At 51.4% G+C, this 20,647-nt stretch overlaps 2 protein-coding genes across 8 annotated transcripts in view; one reads left to right on the top strand and one right to left on the bottom strand.

Annotated features, from left to right (window-relative positions):
- The window catches only part of VRK3 (VRK serine/threonine kinase 3), a 40,356-nt gene extending 29,457 nt beyond the window's left edge, over window positions 1-10,899 (top strand). For all 6 annotated transcript variants that reach the window (XM_081119311.1, XM_081119310.1, XM_081119313.1 and 3 more), the window contains 6 exons: window positions 506-598; window positions 3,022-3,154; window positions 4,318-4,438; window positions 6,664-6,722; window positions 7,939-8,087; window positions 9,698-10,899. In XM_081119311.1, the coding sequence (XP_080975437.1) occupies window positions 506-598; window positions 3,022-3,154; window positions 4,318-4,438; window positions 6,664-6,722; window positions 7,939-8,087 (555 nt within the window). In that variant the 3' untranslated portion in view covers window positions 9,698-10,899. The remainder of the gene's footprint in view (window positions 1-505; window positions 599-3,021; window positions 3,155-4,317; window positions 4,439-6,663; window positions 6,723-7,938; window positions 8,088-9,697) is intronic.
- A 24-nt stretch (window positions 10,900-10,923) lies between these two features.
- LOC308548181 (sialic acid-binding Ig-like lectin 11) lies at window positions 10,924-15,940 on the bottom strand. 2 transcript variants are annotated; one of them, XM_081119306.1, is made up of 9 exons: window positions 15,795-15,940; window positions 15,342-15,719; window positions 14,957-15,238; window positions 14,764-14,811; window positions 14,139-14,396; window positions 13,723-14,007; window positions 13,411-13,507; window positions 13,002-13,083; window positions 10,924-11,842 (listed from the first exon to the last, which is right to left on the bottom strand). In XM_081119306.1, the coding sequence occupies exons 1-9, from the start codon at window positions 15,826-15,828 to the stop codon at window positions 11,657-11,659; spliced, it is 1,650 nt and encodes a 549-aa protein (XP_080975432.1). In that variant the 5' UTR covers window positions 15,829-15,940; the 3' UTR covers window positions 10,924-11,656. The 2 variants fall into 2 exon arrangements, with proteins under 2 accessions (XP_080975432.1, XP_080975433.1); XM_081119307.1 differs by lacking the exons at window positions 10,924-11,842; window positions 13,002-13,083 and adding an exon at window positions 13,152-13,205 and having other exon boundaries at window positions 15,795-15,905.
- Between the last annotated feature and the right edge of the window lie 4,707 nt (window positions 15,941-20,647).

The following is a 20,647-nucleotide window of genomic DNA, read 5'->3' on the forward strand; positions in this document are numbered from 1 at the left end:
AATGTAACTAACACCTAAGCTGTTCAATAAATGAGTCTGGATCTCAGTGGAGAAGTCAGAGTGAGAGATAAAAATATAAATTGCTTAACTAAGTTTATTTCTAGTCTCTAGGAGAAATGAGAACTCCTTGATATACATGGACATTGGGTTGGGTTTTTTTGTTTGTTGGCTTGTTTTGCAGGAGGCAATAAGTAACCAACCTCTGCCCCTCCTGAGTTTACAGTCAACTAAAAAACAGATGCAAGAGATAGATAGAAAACAAAATGTTAGCTTTAATGCTTAATTTTTGAAAGCCTAATAAGAAGACCTAATAAGGTGTGCTCTCAGAGTGGAGTTCCTAATGCTTACCCCAGAATTAGTCAGGCTTAAACCTCCCCACCATCCCATTCACAAGCAGGCAATATGGCTGCAGGTCTAATTGTGGGGATTCATTCACCAGGCTTTGCATCAGAGCCACTTTGTGCTAATCATGCTACTCATGGAGATCCTTTTCTTCTTCCCCCAGCTGGATGCCCTGGAGTACCTCCATGAGAATGAGTATGTTCATGGAAATGTGACAGCTGAGAATATCTTTGTGAATCCACGGGACCTGAGCCAGGTAATAGTGAGGCCTTCTCCACCTTGGGGGCTCTCTGGATTCAGGATCTCATCTGTCTCAAAACTTCCATTTACTTTACAATGCTTATTACAGACAAAGAGTTGCTATCCATCATATATAAATAGCTAATTTGAATAAAGAAGAGAAGAGCAACTTAGTAAAAAAATGCATAATGGATAGGACAGTTCATAAAAAAAGAAATCCAGTTTAGTTAAATATATAAAAAAATGTTCACCTTCCCTATAATCATAGAAATGGATATTAGAACATACTGTTTTTTACCCTTAGGGTGGACGAAATTAAAACGAATGATACGATCTCTGGTGACAAAAGGATATAAAGGAATGAAAATTTTTTATTTTCTGTTGGAAGGGTGTGGGGAGGTAATTTGGATATAGCAGTCAAAATTTTAAATGCATATGTTTTTTGACCCACCAGTTCCTCTTTCAGCAATATCTCTTATCCATATATCCATAGGACTACTCAAAGATATATGTACAAATATGCAGTGTTTCTAACAACATTGATTGTAATAGAAAAATATATACTCCCAGTAGGGTACTGATTAAATAGTGTTTTAAAACAAATTCTAATTATTTTTTCAAATAACCGAAACTTAATTTTAATGGCTTAAACAAACAACAAAAATGCTTAAAGAAGGGAAGGTTGCAATATATTGGTCAGGGAGTGAAGCTGAGGACTTCACTGGTTTCAGACATGGCTGTATCTAGGAACTCAAGCCCTGTCATTGGGAAACTGGCTTTTCCATCTCCAGGCTTTTTTTGTTTGTGCATTTGTCATTGTCAGGCAGACTCCCTTCCCTCCTGGTGACAAAATCACCACCAGCAAATCAGGCTTAAATCCTCTCAGCATAGCAACCCAGTGGAAATAGATCACGTGAGCCTCACTTCAGTTACATGAACTTAAGAGTGGGGGAGAGGTGATCCCAGAGGAAAATCCCTAGGACTGTACTAGTCAGCGCTCTGCAGAGAAACAGAACCAACAGAATGTACAGAAAGAGATTTATTATAAGGAACTGGCTCACACAATGTGTACAGCAGTGATTTTCAACATAGTACCTACTTAGTCAGGGGCACTGACCTCTTTTCCCTTAGATTGTCAAATAAAAAATGACAACAGCAGCCATCCTGTATGAATGAATGAGAATTATACATTTTTTTTGGTCAGATCAGGAAAAAGTATATTTTTTGGCATGTTGAAGAATTTTAGTAATTAGTTTATGTGTGCCATGAGATGAAAAGGGTTGAAAATTGCTGATGTACAGAATTGCACAGAAAGAGATTTATTGTAAGGAATTGACTCACACAATTATGAAAACTGAGAATCTCAAGATCTGCAGTTGGCAAGGTGAAGACCAGAAAGAGCTGATGGTGTAGTTCTAGTCACAGTCCAAAGGCCTGAAAACTAGGAGAGCTGACTGTGTTTTAGTCTGAAAAGCTGGCAGGCTTAAGACCCAAGAAGAATCAGTGTTTCAGTTCAAGTCCATAAAAGAACAGTGTTCCAGCTCTAGCAGTTAGGCAGGAGGTGTTCCCTCTCACTCAGCCTTTTTGTTCTATTCAAGCCCTTCAACTGATTAGATGAGGCCCACCCACATTAGGTAGAGCAATCTGCTTTACTTAAGACTATGATTTAAACGTTAATCTTAATTTATCCAGAAACACCCTCACAGACACACCCATAATAACGTTTGGCCAAATGTCTGAGTACCTTATGGCCCAGTGAGGGTGCTCAGACACTTAAATATCACAAACTGTGACCAGAAGAAAGGGATGTAGATCTGTTGTGGACAAAACCAACAGTTGTCCACTGTCCAAATGGCAGAATACAGTGAGCCATTAAAACGCAGATGGGGCCAACTGTGTGTCTGGCTGATAAGCACGTCCTTTTTGTTTTCAACTCAGTGAAGCCTCATAACAACCCTGCAAGGTGGGGACTATCATTGTCTTCATTTTACAAATGGAGAAATCAAAGCACAAAAAAGTTGCATAACTTGCCCAAGGTTGTACAGCCACTAAGAATCAAGCTGGCATTTGAATCTGATCTGTCTGGCTCCAGAGTTAATACCCTGAACCACTATGAAAGAGCAGAAAGCTGTATGCCAAGCACGAGGTATAGCGTGATCTCTCTGAAAAACTAGAGCCCCAGCCCTGCTCACATGTTTACCAGTTATTTAAAGAAAACAGTTTGAAACAATAAGAAACTATTATTAGTCGTTACTTCTGGGCAGTGGGTTTAAGAGTCTGGGTTGCAACAGGGATGTTTGGTTCAGGTTCTTTTCACTTCACACTCTTTTGTACTGTTGGGCATTTGGTTATTTCAGACTACACTCATGATTGAAAAATCTGATTCCAGAGTCGGAGCTCCTAACCTCTAAGCTATATGACCTCTCCATGCCCACACAGGTGACCCTGGCAGGCTATGGCTTTGCCTTCCGCTATGCCCCAGGCGGCAAACACGTGGCCTACAAGGAAGGCAGCAGGAGCCCACATGAGGGGGACCTGGAGTTCATTAGCATGGACCTGCATAGGGGATGCGGTAAGAGGCCATAGAAAGGGTCAGGACCATGGAGACGCACTTCTCATGCAAGGGAAGCCCTAGGTTTTCACAGCCACGGGCAACAGATGACCAGACACTGGGGTCAGCTAAGGGAGCCATGATAGGGATTCAGAATTAAGAATGGTGTCCCCCAGCATTAAGGAGTTGTAGGTAGTGGTTCAGCACCAAGAACAGAGGGCAGCTGGGCACAAGAATGCCCTGCCTGTCCAGAGGTCCAGATTCAGCATCTGGTGTGGACTTGGACCATGAGAGTTGCCCCAGAGTCATCCAGGAGAGGCTGTTGAGGAAGCAATTGGCTATCTGTCTGGAGCACAGGAGTGAGCTCTGAACAGAGACTCTGATGTCAACAGGATCTCAGGAGTTGTTGGCTGAAGCCCTGGGAGAGGCAAGTGTGCAGAGTGAGCAGAGCGCCCAGGGCAGATTCCCTGAGGAGATCTCAGCCCCTCTTTCCCAGATCCTTTGATAGCCATCCATGTGCCAGCCCACATCTTCCCACCAGGCTGAGCTCTGAGCTCACCCGGGGAAGGAATGGTACCTGTGCCTCTAGCATTGGGTGGCAGAATTCTGGTCTGGCACAGCCAATGCTAAATGTTTGGTGACTGCTTACACGAATTGTCTAAATCATGACATTTAAGCAGCGGAAGAAAAATAAAACCCAGTGGTCTTTTTTGCTCCCCTGCTGAGGCCGTATTCAGTGCCCATCCTGCTGGGCTCCCTCATGCCTTGTTCTCTGTCCTCCGTAGCTCAGGTAATCTCACAATATAACCATCTTCCCACTAGACTGAAGGACAGGGACCCAACCAAACTCTTGTCTAGAATTTGAGAAATTGGATGGGGCCTGGCGCACAGGGCTCTGAGGGCTCATTGAATGCATGAGCGCATGAATGAAAGACAAGTGGTTGAGGGGTGAGCTAGTGAGAGCGGGATGCAGGGGTGGCTGAGAGGGTGAATGAGAGTAACAGACTTGTGAGGGAGCATAGGCAAATGAAGAGTGAATGAACAGAAGAGAGCCCATGTGTTTGGGTGGCTGAGTGTGTGGGTGATGGTTGAGTCAGACAGAGGGAGAAAGGCAGGGGGTGGACGTGGCAGTGAGAAGAGCATCCAGACTGAGCTGCTGCCTTTTTCCCTCCCTCCCCCCGCAGGGCCCTCCCGCCGCAGCGACCTCCAGACCTTGGGCTATTGTTTGCTGAAGTGGCTCTACGGGGCCCTGCCGTGGACAAAATGCCTTCCCAACACTGAGGATATCATGAAGCTGAAACAGAAGTGAGTCTGGGGGTCAGTGAAGCCCAGCACTGGCCCAGCACCGGCCCAGCACCTGTGCACGTGGGGCAGAAGCTCAAAACCCAACAAGGAACAGAGAGGAGGGGGAGGCAGTGTCTGGCAGAACCAGGGCCTCTGCAGTTCTCAGGCGTGTGCTCTACCATCTATTCCAGCAGGCAGGAGCGTGGGCTCTGGAGCCATGCTACCGGGGTCAGACTCCAACCACACCACTGTCAGCCTCAGTGTCCTCAGTGACGGGGCCCTATCAGTACCCAGTGCACGGGTATGGAAGGATTCAGGGAGGTCAGGCACACAGCACTCAGCCCAGAGCCTGGCCTGTAGAAAATGCTCACCATGCACTGGACACAATGATTCATTCATCACTTCACGGCATGTGGGAAACCGGAGCAGTTAGGTCTGGGCCCTGCCTCACATAGAACAACACCAGCCCCAGATGTTCACACTTCCCCTCCCTCACCTCTGCATGTAAAACCACCAGATCCTGCTACTTCTGGTTTTTAGATGTTCAGCACCAAGGACGGTGCCCCTACTGGCTGCAAAGGGAGGTGCTGGGGTGTGGGGTTCAGCACCACGGACAGAGGGCAGCTGGGCACAGAGTGAAGTAAGCAAAGGGGCTTTGGTCCTCAGCACTAAGGACAGTCAGTGGACAGCTGCACACAGGGAAGCGCTGCAGGTACAAAATCTAGTATAGACTTGGGGGCTGAGAGTCACCCAGGAGTCATCCAGGAGGGATCATCCAAGAGATGTTGGCTATCGATGTCCACAGTGCAGAAATGAATATTCAGACCTCAGCGGGTCCACTGTGCTTCTCATTTCCTACTATGCTGTGTCCCTGGTTCATCGTAATCTCTCTCGTTCTATTTTGCCCCTTGTATGTCCCCCATCTCCCTTCTCTCAACCATAGACACCCACTCAAACTTGCTTATACATGTTCTACAGACATGTTTGCTTAACTACATTTGTATCCTTCAACTTGCATGATGGTGGTGATGGTATTGTGTGTGTTTGACCTGCGTAAATGGTATTCTCTAAATCTCATCTGTTTCTGGCTTTTTTCACTCAACACTGTGTTCTTCAGCTTTAACATCATCATTACATGTGCATCGAGTTTACTACTTCTGACTACTGCTTTTAAATACATTTGTGTAGATACATCTGTGTCCTTGGACAAGGTCGTTTGCATAAACAGTATGCTGCTCTGAATTTCCTTGTTTGTTTCTTTCACTCAATGCTGTGTTTAACATTCAGCTGTGTTGTTAGTTCAGTACCTCTGAATACATCTCCTACACATTTGTCTGTTTAAATGTATCTGTGTCCTTGAGACATGTGTCACGGTGGTGGGTGTGTGGCAAACATGGTACCGTGCCCTGAATTTCATCTTCCTTCAGGTTTCAGCTTCATCGTCACTCCCCAGGGAGCCCTTCCCTTACCCCCTCTGCCTGCCTTCCTCACTCTGTGGCTCGTGGTTTTCACCTGGCTTCATTTCAAAAATGGAAAACTAGAATATAAGTGCAACGATACATTCCAAGAAAACAAGGCAATGGCTCAAGTTCTGGCAGGTTCTAAGGCTGACTCCTGACTCAAAGATTGGCCTTAGAAGCCTGGGAGCTGAAGGCCTCTGTCTGTCTCTGTCTCTCCTTCCTTCTGCAGAGATGTTAAGGGCATATCAGCACCAACTGAGACCTCCTCCTTGCCTCACAGATGTCATATTTTGTGAATTTGCCTAATTCACTAAAATGTATTTGTAAGGCCAGAATCAACACTCATAGTGCTGTCATGGTGGTTCTTAGGGACATGCAGGGTGTAAAAAAGTTTGAGTCGCCTGTTGCCCGTGATCCTAGCTGAGGTCGAACACAGCAATGCTCTGCCTTCTGGGCTCAGCTCTCACACTATAAACCAGTGTCCTGTGTGTTGCCTATTTAATGCCACATTTTCCACCTTTTGGTGCTTTTTGTTGGTGATTTTGCTGTATAAAGGCTATTATGTATCAATCAGTTGATGAGAATGTTGTGACCAGAGGCTCACGGGAACCTAATGCTGTGTTTCCCCTAAAAGATTCATAATTTGCTCACTCGGTGTTGGAAGCAACTTGATAGGGCCTAACTATTGCTAATAACAAGCATCTGCTATGTGGCTATGAGATGTTTTGTCTAAAAGGTTGCTCTCCCTTCCCAAAAAGACCTTTGCACTTACCTCTGTCCCGTCAGGTTCCTTGACAACCCGGAGGCTCTTGTGGGACAGTGCAGTCACTGGATGAGGCCCTCAGGTATGTCCCAAAGGGGAGGGACAGGCAGGGGCTGTAGTGACCAGCAGGCTTGGTTCACATAGGGTCACCTCCCTTTAACACCCCTCTGCTGTCTTTCTTTGAGTCTTTTAAGTTTCATGTGTATATGTGCTCATTGTAGAAAAACAAAAACCTTCCCAAAAAGTTCAGAAGTGTGTGAACAATAACAGTGCACATGTACACGTGATGATTTTTTTTAACGGAATCATATTCTGTGTACTGGTCTCCAACTTGCTTTTTCTCATGTAAGAAGAGTCTACCCTGGAGACTTTTTGTGGCAGTGGCTTGTAGAGTTTTGTCAGTGTTTTTTAAAATATGTTTTTATTGATTTTTTTAGAGGAAGGGAGGGAGAGAAAGAAACATCAGTGAGAGAGATGAGAGCATAACACTGATTGGCTGCCTCCTGCACGCCCCCCACTGGGGATCAAGCCTGTAACCAGGGCATGTGCCCTGACTGGAATCCAACCGGTGACCTCTCGGTGCCAGGGCAAATTGGCACCGAGCGATAATCGTATTGTGCTTATTTAGGGGAGAGAAATTTTTAAAAGCCTTTATTGTTTAAATCACGTCCCTGGGGCCTGTGTCTAAGGCCAGTGAACTAAGAATTGTTTTACATTTTGAAGTGGTTGCAGAAAAATCAAAGATGACTGTGAAACTTACCTGAAATTCAGGCTGCGGCATCCATAAGTAAAGTTGTCTGGGCACAGCTGCACCCATTCGTTCACCTGTAGTTTGTGTGAGAATAGCTGAATTGAGTCCTTTCGGACATGGATCAACTGGTGTCAAAGCCAAAAATACTTACTCTCTGGACTTTAAACATTTGCTGGTCCTCATGTTAGAGATACATGAATTATTTGCAGGTAAAATGACACAATTAGCTGCAATCTGCTTTAAAACCATATAGGAGGGGAAGTGGTAGGGTTCGGATGAAACAAGATTGGCTATGAGTTGACAGCTGTTGAGACTGGGTGATGGGTTCTCAGGTATTCACACAATACTGTTCATCTGATGCATACATTTGATGTTTTCCAAAAATTTGAATGGGGGGCTGGAATCTAAATGCCTGTGTCATTGCCAGGCACAGAGGCAGTGCTGAGCCAGTGGGCACTGTGGGTGAGACCCGCTGGGCACAGCCCCCCAGGCTCTGGGTCCGGGCCCCTCTCAGGCCCCTCCCATGGTGGGTGTATCTTGACCGCAGAGACTCTGCAGGAGTACCTGAAGGTGGTGATGGCCCTCCAGTACGACGACAAGCCGCCCTACGCCATGCTGAGGAAGAGTCTGGAAGTCCTGTTGCGGGACCTGCAGGTGTCTGCCTATGACCCCATAGACCTCCAGATGGCGCCATAGGTGGGTTCCAGCGGGAAGAGTCTATGAGTCTTAACCACCCCCGACCCCACCCCTGCCACCCCCAGCCCTGCTTCCCAGGTGGCATTTGATGTGTTCATTCCAAGGGCCAACTTCCCAGTTAGACATTGGATTTCTCTACAGGGTCCTTGAACTTTCCAAGGAATCACAAGTAGCAGAAATCTGGCTCAGATTGGCTTTTAGAAAGAGGAGGACTGATGGGCTTTTGTAGCTAGAAAATTCCAAGGGGGGAGCTTTATGCATCACTGGATTCAGAGCCTAGAAATAGCATCTAGAGAGTATCTGTCTGTTTCTTTCTCTGTCCCCTCTTTCCTCCCTCTGTCCCTCCCCAACCCCCTGTAGTCCTTGCTTCCTTTGGGCTGGCTCCCTCATCCCCCACACACAAAACCGCTCTGGCTCTGTGTCATGCCATGCTGTTTGCACTTTGTGGTTTGTCTCAGCCCTTCCTGTAAGCACAGACTGTCCTTGTTTATGGCAGTGCCTTGTTCCATTGCGTGGACTCAGGACACTCTCCATAACCAGGGGCTGGCCTCTGCTCGGCCTCTGGGTTTTTGTCTTACAACCAACGTTGCTGTGCACTCTGGCGTGCACCTGTGTCTGGGACAATTGGCTGGCCCATCGGAGCTGTACCTGTTTACGTCCCCATTTGTACCATGTGAGAGTGTATGGGATTTTGGGAGAGGTCAAAGCTAAACTAAATTTGCTGGACAGTCAGTTTTGGCAAAGGCCATGTGGATGTTCTGAAGAGGAGCTTCCCCAGGGTCCTCCTCTGTCCCTGGAGCTTTCATTTCTCTCCTCGGGTCTGGCTGCAATCGGAGCTCAGTGTGTGTCTACCTCGGGTTTGAGAATGGAGGCAAGAACAAAATGGGGCATTTGTCACATCTGCAGACATCTTGGTTGTCACCACTGGGGAAAGGGTGCTACTGGCATCTGGTGGGTGTAGGCTGGGTTGCTGCATCAATGATGAGAGAGGGATCGATCGGCTGCCTCCTGCATTCCCCCCTCCAGGGTTTGAACCTGCAACCCAGGCATGTGCCCTGACTGGGAATTGAACCGTGACCTCCTGGTTCATGGGTTGACACTCAACCACTGAGCCATGCTGGCCGGGCAACCTTGGAGTAACTTAAAGGTCATTTCACCTCTGCTTGGGGCAGCTCCTTGTCTTGGCCTGGGTGCCCAACATTTCCTCATCCAGCCCACTCCATGCCTCCCCTCAGATTCTAGACTAGGCCAAGCCTGGTCCCACCTCAGGGCCTTTGCACTTGCCATTGCCATAGTCTGGAATTCTTTTCCCCTTCCGTTTGTGCACAGGCTCCTTTACATTACTAGCTGTCAGACCCTGAGGCCCCTTTGAAGTGCTTCCCTACCTCCTCTCTGATCACATCTCCTGTTTTCTGCACAGCCTCTGCCCCTCTGGAAGGAAGCATGTGTTTAATTTGTAGTGTCTCTACCCTCCTCCCAAGTTTTAAGCCCAGCAAGGGTTTCTTGTTCATGGTGGTCTCCCCAGTCCCTAGAAAGAGCCTCTCACCCAGCAGGGCCTTAAAGGGAACTCCCTGAATGCACGACTCACAGCCATTTTCATTGTCTTCCAGAACCTTCAACTCCCAGTTCGAAGTAGGAAAAAAAAGGGAAGAAATGTGATAAGCTTCTAGAAAGACCCCTCGAACGTGCATTCCTGTGACTTCTTTAGGCGATGCTACTATCTGTCCAGATTAGCATCAGGGAGCCCAGCAGTTAGGCTCCAGGTAATGTGAACGACCTCCTTTCGAGGTCGTCCCTTCCTCACAGCCATCGTCTCCCAGCAGCCACTGGGTTATGAACAGAGAAGACCCCCCTCATGGACAGGGTTGAGCTGCTCCCTTCAGGGGGACCCTTCCTAGCAATTGGAACCACTGTGCTTTGTAATAAATTGTTTCATTGGAGCTCGGAGAGTCAAGTGTCTGCAAAAGAAATTCCTTTTGGAAAAGCTAAGCTCCCTTTTTCTCCCTACCCAGTTGCCCCTTCAGCCTTTCATCCTTCCATCTACCCTTCCAGTCATCTGTCCAGACTTCATGGAGCCACCCATGCACCCATCCATCTATGTACAGATGCTCCTCGACTTACAATGGAGTTATATCCCAATAAACCCATTATAAGTTGAAAATATTGTGCCTTGGCCTGCGTGGCTCAGTTGGTTGGCATCATCTGTTGCACTGAAAGGTCCCTGGTTCAATTCCCTGTCAGGGCACATGCCTAGGTTGTGGGCTCAGTCTCCATTCTGATCCGAGTGTGTGGGAGGCAGCCGATGGATGTCTCTCCCCCCCGCCCCCTTCCTCTCTCAAATCAATAAAAACATATTTTAATAAGAGATGTAACCAAGTCCTGAAGCATGGCAAAGCAAACTGCTGTGAAAGATGGAATCACAACACATCGAATTTGAAGAGCAGTTATCCACACAAAGTTGTTAACTGCCAACAGCTGGTGACTGTTGGCTCCTCGTGTTCATGTTGAGCATGTTTTCTCATTAATGGAAACCATGGGGAAAACTAAGTGGACAATCAGTGGAAAACAGAACAAAGCAAGTTGGATGTGACAAGTGTAAAAACTAATTACAGCCCAGCCTGCGTGGCTCAGCGGCTGAGCATCGACCTAGGGTCCAGGAGATCTCGGTTCAATTCCTGGTCAGGGCACATGCCCAGGTTTTGGGCTCCATCCCCAGCAGGGGCGTGCAGGAGGCTGCTGATCAATGACTCATCGGTGTTTCTCTCTCTCTACCTCTCCCTTCCTCTCTCTGAAATCAATAAAGATTTTTTTAAAAAAAACTAATTACAAAGAAATTGGAACAGACTGTAAAGGCAAGGAACTTTATAAGCAAATTCTGCAAAAAGAAACCATTAAGGAGAACCAGAGCATCAGGGACATGTAATTAAAGAAGTATGTAATTAGATAACCTATCATTCAGTTCAGATAATAAGTGAATATTTTTGGTGTGAAATATACAAATCAGGCTTCCAGGAAGCAGCTCTGGGAGAGACCTGTGTGCAGAGGCGGTGCCCCAGGATGGTCCCTATGGAGGGGAGGGGAAGGAGGCAGGGGAGGTAGAGCGAGAATTGAGCTGCGACGCATGCAGCCCAGGGACAGCCTCATCCAGGCCTTCAGGGCACCCTGGAGCTGGGACAGGCCTGCAGAGTGGTCCCCATCTGGGCAAGGACAGCCCGACCTTTGTTCCAGGTGGGCGTCCCTGTGAAGACAACCTCCCGCAGTGCTCTGCGCAGCCCCCTGTCCGCCCAGGCCTGTCGGACGCTTTACCTTAATTACTCCCTCTACCCCCCCACCAACCCTTCGAGCTAGGTGTACTGTGTCCGCGTTACAGAGGGGAGACTGAGAAGTAAAGTCTCTTACTCAAACTCATGCTCCTAGTTGGTGATGGGGCTGAAATCTGAGCCCAGTTCCGCCCATCACGGCACCAGTGGCACACCCATGTTGTTAGCTCGCTCTTAGTTGTCCCTGATGTCTCCCTTCCCAGAGAAGCCCTGGGTCTTCCAGCCAGAGGTCGCCGAAGCTGGGGGCCTTCATTCGTGGATCTTGATCTCTGCATACTCGGTGCTGGTGGCCTCCTGGTCTGGAGGTTCCCCGGGCCTCAGCCCCTGGAAGCTGAGGGAGGCGTAATGGAGTTCCAGCTCCTCCCCTGAGGTGGGGGCGGCTGCAGCTCCGGGTGGATGGTCTAGGCTGCCTGGCAGACATTCATACTGGTGGCCCTTGGGGAGGGGGGAGGTCAAATTAGGATAATGGCTGGCAGACAGCAAGAAGGGCCCACAAGTGAACCTGGAAACAGCAAATTAGTCTTCCATCTATCCACTCTGCAGACGTTGGCGGAGCCCCTATTCGGTAATTCAACAAGTATTTGAGAGTAATAATGCCTGGCCCTTGGTTGTCAAGTGCCAGATTCCTCACAGGAATCCACTAGGGGGACACTATCCCTAATTTCACTTATTAGGTGGAGAAAGAGGCAAAGTAAATATCCCAAAATCACATTTAGTTGTTGGTAGAGCCAAGATTCATGCCAGAGTCTCTGGCTTCAGTGCCTACTGCCTTATGGGTCAGCTGCCCTGTGCCAGGCCCTGGATATCTGTTGGGGAACAAAGCAGACACCACCCCTGACCTCCCACCAGCTTGCAGTGGGGGAAGCGGACACTAAGGTCGTAGTCAATTATATTACTCTCTAACTGCAAATTGTAACAGGATGCACAGGAATCGGGCAAGCGGTATGAGGACAGGAATTCGCTCAGGTCTGGACTACCCTGCCCTCAGGGACCACTCAGCATTTCAGGGGTTCAAGCAAATGCATTCGGGACATTATGTCATGAACCCTACGAAGGATATTGTACAGTAAAGGGTTAACCTTGCCCAAAGGAAAGTTTGACCCTTTGCCCCCAGCACCTGGGAGAGAACCCAGATGGAATGTCCTGCCTGACAAGCAGGTGTCTTTGTTCACCTGGGACCTTGGGCCACACCAGGTAGTTCAGGTGATTGATGCGGGCCTTGGGCCACGTAGTATCAGCTTGACCTCTGCGGGGGATGGAGACTGAGTTCAGCTACACGGGCCGTCAGCCATGCCTACGTGACCGACCCCCAGTTAGAATTAGACACCAAGGCTCAGGCGAGCTTCCCTGGGTACCCCGGGTGTGTGGTCGCACGTCATTGCTGGGAGAAGCAGGTGCTGGCCTTGTGTCTCCACTGGGACAATGGAAGGTCATGCCTGACTCTCCCAGACCCTGCCCCACGCGCCTCCTCCCTGGCTGACTAGCCCTGTCCTATTGCTGTAACCAACTATAACCGCGAGTATGACAACTTTTCCTAGTCTGTGAGTCTTCTAGTGATTTATCAAACGTGAGTGTCTTGGGGCACGTGACTCACCTGGGAGATGGGCCCCGGCGTGCAGGGGGCATCCTTGTCACCAGCCACAGCCTCAGGTGCGTCCTTCCTGCAGGACTTCACTCTGGAGGGGAGACTGCGACCTCTCAGCAGCCTGCCTGGCGCAGACCTTGGAGTGTGACTACTGTCCCCCGCTGAAGAGGCTAGAGGGCTGACCGAGGCCAGGACATAGGGGACACACCCGGGCTGATGGGTATGAGAACAGACTCCCTTCACGTTGGCTGCGATCGGCATGGGAACAGGCTCTGCTCTGATTCTCAGGCCCAAGGCCCAGTTCTCACAACCTCAGCACCGGCCAGGTCCCTCCAGGTGGTGCTGTCTGGGATCCCAGGCCCAGGCCCCTTCCTACCCCTGCACTTGGCTGCCCCCCGCCCCCCCAGACGACCCTTACCTGAAGGAGATGCAGCAGAGACAGAGAATGAGCAGGCCAGCGACACCAGCTCCCCCGACGGCCCCCAGAACAAATGTTTCCCTAAGAAAGGGCTTCCCTGCAGATGAGTGGGCTTTGGGGTGACTCCCCTCCAAGCCGCAGGACCCTGTACCCCTTCCCCTCACAGAGCCTGAGCTCTCGTGTCCTTACCCCACTCTGCCCAGCACTCCTTCCTCCCTCTCATCCCTTCCTGCCCAGCCCTCTCCCCCAGCTCCACCTGCTCTCTGACCCATTCCTCTCTCCCTGAGCCTCTGCCCCGAGAGGCCCCCTGACCTGGCAGCAGCAGGACAGCGGCGCTCTGGGCCCCGTGGACATTCCTGGCCTCGCAGCTGAGTCTGAGGCCGGCGCTGAGCCCCCCGCTGAGGCTCAGGGAGCTGTTGGTCCAGGGCCCTGTGGAGCGGGAGGTGACCGTGTAGGAGGCCGCGCTGCGGTTCCCCTCCAGCAGCTCGTCCCCCAGCTTCCAGCGCAGGGAGGGGGCCGGCTGGGCTCGGGAGGAGCAGCTGCAGGTCAGACCCTGGTCCTCCCAGGAGCAGGAGGGTCCCAGCAGCCGTGGGGGGTCTGTGGGGAGAGAGGAGAAGGGTCAGTGGCGCCTCTAAACTCCCCAGGACCCCGGTGTCCTCTCTCCGGGTGCCACACCCTCCCCTTTCCTCTTCCCCTTTCCCTCCCTCCTCCCCTCCCCCCCTGCTCACTCTGCACCCAGAGACGCAGGGAGCTGAGCAGGGAGCCCCTCCGGTGCTGAGCTCTGCAGGTGAATTCACCCTCGTGCCTGGGCTCCACCCGGAACAGCTCTAGGACCCCCGGCTTCCAGGGCTGTGAGGGGCTCAGGGTCTGGCCGTCCTGGGCCCAGCTCAGTGTGGCCGGAGGGTTGCTGTTGGCGACACAGAGCAGGCGGAGAGGGTCCCCTTCCCTCACCAGAAGAGATGAGCCGTTCCCCACGGGTTCCAGTCCTGGGGAGGGGTGAGGGACAGCTGAGCCTGGGCCTGTGGCTCCAAAGTCATCTTCCTATTTCTTTCCCTCTCCGTTTTTTAAAAATATGTTTTTATTGATTTCAGAGAGTGGAAGGGAGAGGGAGAGAGAGACAGAAACACCAATGATAAGAGAGAATCACTGATGGGCCGCCTCCTGCACGCCCCCCACCAGGGATGGAGCCCGCACCCCGGGCCTGGGCCCTGACGGGAGTCGAACCACGATCTCCTGGATCCTGGGTGGACGCTCCACCGCTGAGCCACGCTGGCCGGGCTTCCTCTCCGTTTTTAATCCTCACCCGAGGATATGTTTTTATTGCCTTCTAGAGAGAGGAGGGCGGCCGCTTACCTGTGTGGTCTCCTCGCCAGGCGCTGACTGTCAGGCTCTGTGGAGCATCTGGACGGAGAGGCCCAGTGAGGAAGAGCAGCAGCTGGCCCTTTCCTGCCCCCACCCCCGGGAGACACAGAAATGGGAAGTGGAAACCGATGCGGCCTGTGTCCCTGCAGCCTGTCCCCCACCCTGCACCCTGGCCAGGACTCACAGGACACGTTGAGCCTGATGGTCTTCTCCCTGCTTATAGCCCTGTGGACGGTGACCCGACAGGTGAGGTTGGTGCCGTGGTCCTGCGGGCGGGGGGTGAGCAGGATCTCCGAGGAGTTATAGGCCGGCAGGCCCAGCCCCGGGGGTCGCAGGGCAGCCCCGGCCCAGGAGACGGTGTGGGCCCGGGCCCCGGCACAGGCGCCCGGCATGGAGCACATGAGGCGGCTGGGGCAGCCGGACTCCAGGGGCTCCTCGACGTGGATGTCAGGGGTCTGTGTCAGCTCTGGAGAGGAGACAGGGAGAGGCCAGACCCCAGAAGGGGCCCCCGTGTGTGCCTTCTGGCCGCCGCCCATCCCTGTGGTCTATCCCTGGGGACCGTCCCATACCTTCCACGGCCACAGTGAGCAGGTTATTTCGGTAAGTGTGGTTCACGTTCCCTCTCTCCAGGTGGAAATAGTACTTCCCCCTGTCTCCCGGGTGGGCGTCTGCGATGCTCAGGGAGCAGTTGCCGGCCCCGAGATCCCCGGAGAGGTAGAAGAGGGCCTTCTCCTTCCTTACTTTCTTAGCTTGGTTGTTTGTGGCAACAAGAACATCTTTTTTGGTTTTATCCCTCTTCTGAAACCAGTATCCACGAACTGGGGTAGAGTCATTCCAGCCAACAGAGGGGTAGGACACCGTGCAGGGCACGTGGATGCACAGACCCTCCTGCACCCTCACCAGTGCAGGCGCTTGCAGCTTGTAGCCTGGACCCTGCTGCAGGGACCCTGGGGGGACACAGAGGCTCAGCCGCAGCGTCAGCTCCACCCCCAGCCCGGGACCCTGGCCCTTGATCCACTCACCTGCCCACAGCAGGGGCAGAAGCAGCAGCAGCATCTCCGGGGCCTGGCCTGGTCCTATTCTTGGGCCGTCTGGCGTCTGGACTGGCCCGTCTGTCCCGGCAGGGAGCTCCGACAGGCAGTGGCCATCCGCAGAAGGGGAACCTCGGGACTGCAGAAGATTCCCTCTTCTGACTTCTCCTTTCACAGATGGAAGTAACAGGACAGAGAGAATGCGGAGCCACCCTGGTCAGGGAAGGGCGGTCCCTGGAGTGGGCTCTTGGGGGCAACAGGTGAGTAAGGGCTCCAGGTGAGGTTCTGGAAGCAGGCACGCACTCATTCACTCATCCGTTCACTCGGAATGAACTCAACGCAGGAGCTGGGGGCAATGAGGAGAACATGACCTCCCAACCTCTGCCCTCAGGGGCCTCACCCTAGCGTGACCCCAAAGCCAGTGGCCCCCCAGGCTCCACAAGGACACTCAGCCTCCCACCTGTCTCAGGGCTGGGTCTGTAGTCCACACAGGCCTCCCAGCTCCATAGTGAGAAGGGGAGCCGGTTGCACAGAGCGCCCTGCTCCTCGGGGCCTTGCATCCAGAGTTTGATACTCTGAGATTGCTATCCTGAAATTCTTAATAATTTTATCTTTTTTAAAATCCTCACCGAGGATATATTTATTGATTTTAGTGAGAGAGAGAGAGAGAAACATTGATGTGAGAGAGAAACATCAATTGGTTGCCTCCCCTACGTACGCAGATCAGGGGATGGAACCCGCAACCTTCTGGGGCACGGGGCAACGCTCCAACCAACTGAGCCACTTGGCCGGGGCTTACCACAGTTTTTAATGCTCAAAAGAAAACAACCCACAAGAGGTCAAAAGAGAAGCTCCATGGAAGAAAGCAAAAAGCAAATACCCTATTTCCAAATAAAGTCACATCCACAATTACTGGGGGTTTGGACTTCAATATCTTTTGGGGGGATACAGTTCAATTCATAACAGGCCCCCAGTAAAAGCCCTGGACACCAAGGCCCAGGTAAGCTTCCTCATTGATAATACTAGTACAGCTTTGGGCTGCGTAAAATACCACAGATGGGGGGCTTGAACAATAGAAATTTCCTTCCTCACAGTTCTGGAGGCTGGGAAGTCCAAGATCAGGGTGCCACCTGGTGGGAGCCCGCTTCCTGGCTTGCACATGGCCCACCTTCTTGCTCCTCAGAGAGAACTCTATGTCTCTCCTTTTTAAAATTTTTATTTATTTTTAAATACTTCAGCCCGGCCGGGCGTGGCTCAGCGGTTGAGCGTCGACCTGGGATCCAGGCGATCAGGGTTCGATTCCCGGTCAGGGCACATGCCCCGGGTTATGGGCTCAATCAATGACTCTCTCATCATTGATGTTTCTGTCTCTCTCTCTCCGTCTCCTTTCCTCCCACTGAAATCAATAAAGATATATTTAATAAAAAAATTAAAATAAAATAAAAAATAAATACTTCAGCCTATTTTTTTAAAATTATTGATTTGAGAAAGAGAGAAACATGGATTTGTTATTCCCCTTATTTATGCATCATTGGTTGCTTCTTATATGTGCTCTGACCAGGGATCAAACCCCCAACTTGATGTATTGGAAGGACGCTCTAACCAACTGACTACTTGGCCTGGGCTGGTGTCTCTTCTTATGTGTCTCTTCTTATAAGGACACTAATCTTGTATATCAGGGCCCCACCCTATGACCTCATGTAACCTTAATTACCTCTAATGGCCCTATCTCCAAACGTAGTCACATTGGGGGTTAGGGCTTCAACATATGAATTTGGGGGAAGGGGGGACAATTCATCCATAGCACAGGGAGAATTTCAGCACTGCCCACGTGACTCCACTAGGGAGCAACTGGAGGCTCGCATCTGGTCTGTCCTGGGCTGTTCCCCACGCACCTTTTTCCCTTTGCAGATTTTAATCTGTATCCTTTCGCTGTGATGAACCATGAGTATAATAGTTTCTCTTAGTTCACTGAGTTCTTCTAGTGAATCATTAAACCACAGAGAGGTCTTAGGGGCTTCCAGAACAGCCTGTTTCCCTCCTCAGGCTGAGGTGCAGGAAGCTACTGTTTCCCTAAGTGGGGGGTTAGCGCCCACCTGCCTGGGCCTGTGGATTCTGCAGAGCCCAGGGCTCACATCATCGCTGTGCCGCCTGATGGGCCCAGAGCTTGTCTAAGTTGGGAAGTTGCTGACCAGGCAGACTGCTGAGTTGATCACAAAGACATAAAAGGAAATGGGATGAGATGCAATCTGAACTGCGCAGAAAAAACATTATTTCCTTCTCATCTGTAACCAGTTCCTCATTTTTCAACTACATGTCTCTCAAACATAAGGTGAAATTACTTTTAACTAAATGGTCCCACAGGGACAGCACCCAGTATCAGCGGAACACATCCCCAATCTGTGGCCTGTCAACCCAAGATCAACTCATCCCCTGGCCTAGAGGAGTAGGTTCTGTGGAGAAGGCACCCCAGGACCTGTTTTTGACCCAGACACTCAGCTTTGAGCCAGATTTTCAATTTCTGCAGAATTATAAAACAGGCGCCTAAAACTGCCTTTCTTTCAAAGCAAGTAAGCTTTTCCAACAGAGGGCCAGAAAGGATGGGGGTGGGGAGGTCAGCCACTGGCAGGATTCCAGGGGCCCATGAGCACATGGCATTGACACATGGGGTCACCCAAAGTCAGGAAGAGAGAATCTCTATTTTTTTTCCTCTGCAGGAGACACCATTGCCTCTGGGTCTCCTTGGCCTGAAAACTAGGTAAGCGTGTATGTGAGTCTTTGTACCTGTGCATCTGCCTGCGGGTGTGCGTGTCTGTGTCCCTGAGGGGTATTTCGTACCTGTGTGTCCATGTGGTGTGGGCACATGCGGTAGGCATATGAAGTCAGCCTCATGGGCGAATATCGAGAGGAACCGTCGTATCTTGAGCACCACAATGAGGACTTGGGCCATTACTCTGGAGCCATTACAGTGTCTACGCAGGAGAATTGTGCTTATAGTAATGAAAACATTACGTGGTCCTGCAGAGCCCGTTCACTCACCGTGCAAGACCCGGAGTGGCTGCCCACCCTCTGGCTCATTCTACACAGTGAGACTAAATTTCTTCCAGACTTAGAAGGGCGATCTCTGCACCTGATCTGTGTCCCCATCAGGCTGACCTGGGCCCAGGAGAGCTGAATGCTGAGCCCCTCACAGCCCTCAAACCCTGGCATCCCGGAGCTGCCCCAGGTGGAGCTGGGGCTTGAAGGTGGATCACCTGTGGAGCTCAGGTAGGAGAGCCGCACCGCAGGTGCTGAGCCAGCAGGTGGCTTCCCCAGGCTCCTCCCAGGGCCTTGGCTGTGCTCCTGGGGCTAGGGGCTGGGAGGGGCTCCCACCGAGTGCAGGACCGGGACCCCTAGGGCTACAGTGACCCAACATCGCCCAGGGAAAGAGAGAGGGAGTGGAGAGGGGTGGGGCTGAGAGTGCTCCTCCCACAGCCAGTTTCCCGATGGAGGGTTAAGACAGTGTGTGTGGTAGACGTGGGGACCCTGCAGAGCTGCCTGCGTCCACGCCCCGGGCCCTGTGGCTGTGCTACCTTTCGTGGCTGGAGGGCTTTGCAGGTGTGATTACGTTAAAGGCCTTGGGATGGAGGCGATCCAGGTGGACCCTAAATATAACAAGTTTATAAGAAGGAGGCAGAGGGAGATCTAATCACAGAAGGGGAAGGATGTGTTCCCATAGAAGAGATTGTAGTGACACAGCCACCAGAAACTGAAAAAAGCAAGGAACAGAATGCCCTGGGAACCTCCAGGAGGAACCAACCCTGCCAACACCTTGATTTTATCCCCATAGACTGGACTTCTGGACTCCTGGGAAGGTAAGAGAATACACTTGTGTTGTTTTAAGCCACCAAATTTAAATTTAAGCCCTTGGGAGCCTCTAGGGCAGGATTCATACCAGGCCCTTCGAAGTGCTTCACAGATATTAGCTTATTTAGTGCTCGCGACAACCCTATGAAGTAGGGGCTGTTATTTCCGTTTCATAGCAGAGGAACAGGCACAGAGAGGCTAAGCCGGCTGCCCAAGGTCACACAGCCGGCTGGGGGCCCGGCGGATTCCACCGCGGTCTGTCCCGCCCCAGACTAGGCGGGCGGGGAAGGGGGGCTCCCTGTACTGACGAGGGCGTGGGTTGGGGTCTCGCCTGTCCTCCCACCGACGGCGTGGGTTGGGGTCTCGCCTGTCCTCCCACCGACGGCGTGGGTTGGGGTCTCGCCTGTCCTCCCACCGGGACGCGCGCTCTGGCAGCGGGGACTCCGTCTGGCGCAGAGGCACTTAAAGAACACGTGGAATGACGGGGGATGTACGGATGTCACGATGGCCGCATCCCTGTGGCCCGGGCCCTCCTGCCGCGCTTTGCTGGGGGCTCTAGTCGTGGTCGGGGCTTCTAGTCCCGGGAAAAGGATCCTGCCGGCGACGAGGGACCAGCGGGAATCTCGGCCCCGGACTGAGCGCAGGACGGAGCAGAACCGCTTACGGCGGGGCGCGGGCGCCACCTGGCGGCGAAGCGCTGTAAGCGCGGCCGGGAACCCGAAATGTTTGCTCTTCGGGACAAATGGAGTTGCTGTTGGGTGTCCAGGGTCAGTTGCCTGGAAATCAGTGTACGAAGCTGGGGGCCTTCAACCAGTGGTTTCCAAATTTTTCTGATGTACAGTAAGAAATCATTTCACATCGACAACATAGTTGCAGGAAATACCACCCTGTCCTGCATGTTTTCTATTAGGTGTTATTCCTATTTTTAAACGATGGTCAACACTCTTTAAATGGATTCTGACTCTGTAATGCGTGCCATACTCTTTGCGAGCCATTTC

This window comes from Miniopterus schreibersii (assembly GCF_964146895.1).
Source record: "Miniopterus schreibersii genome assembly, chromosome: 18".
NCBI classification, from domain to species: Eukaryota; Metazoa; Chordata; class Mammalia; order Chiroptera; family Miniopteridae; genus Miniopterus; species Miniopterus schreibersii.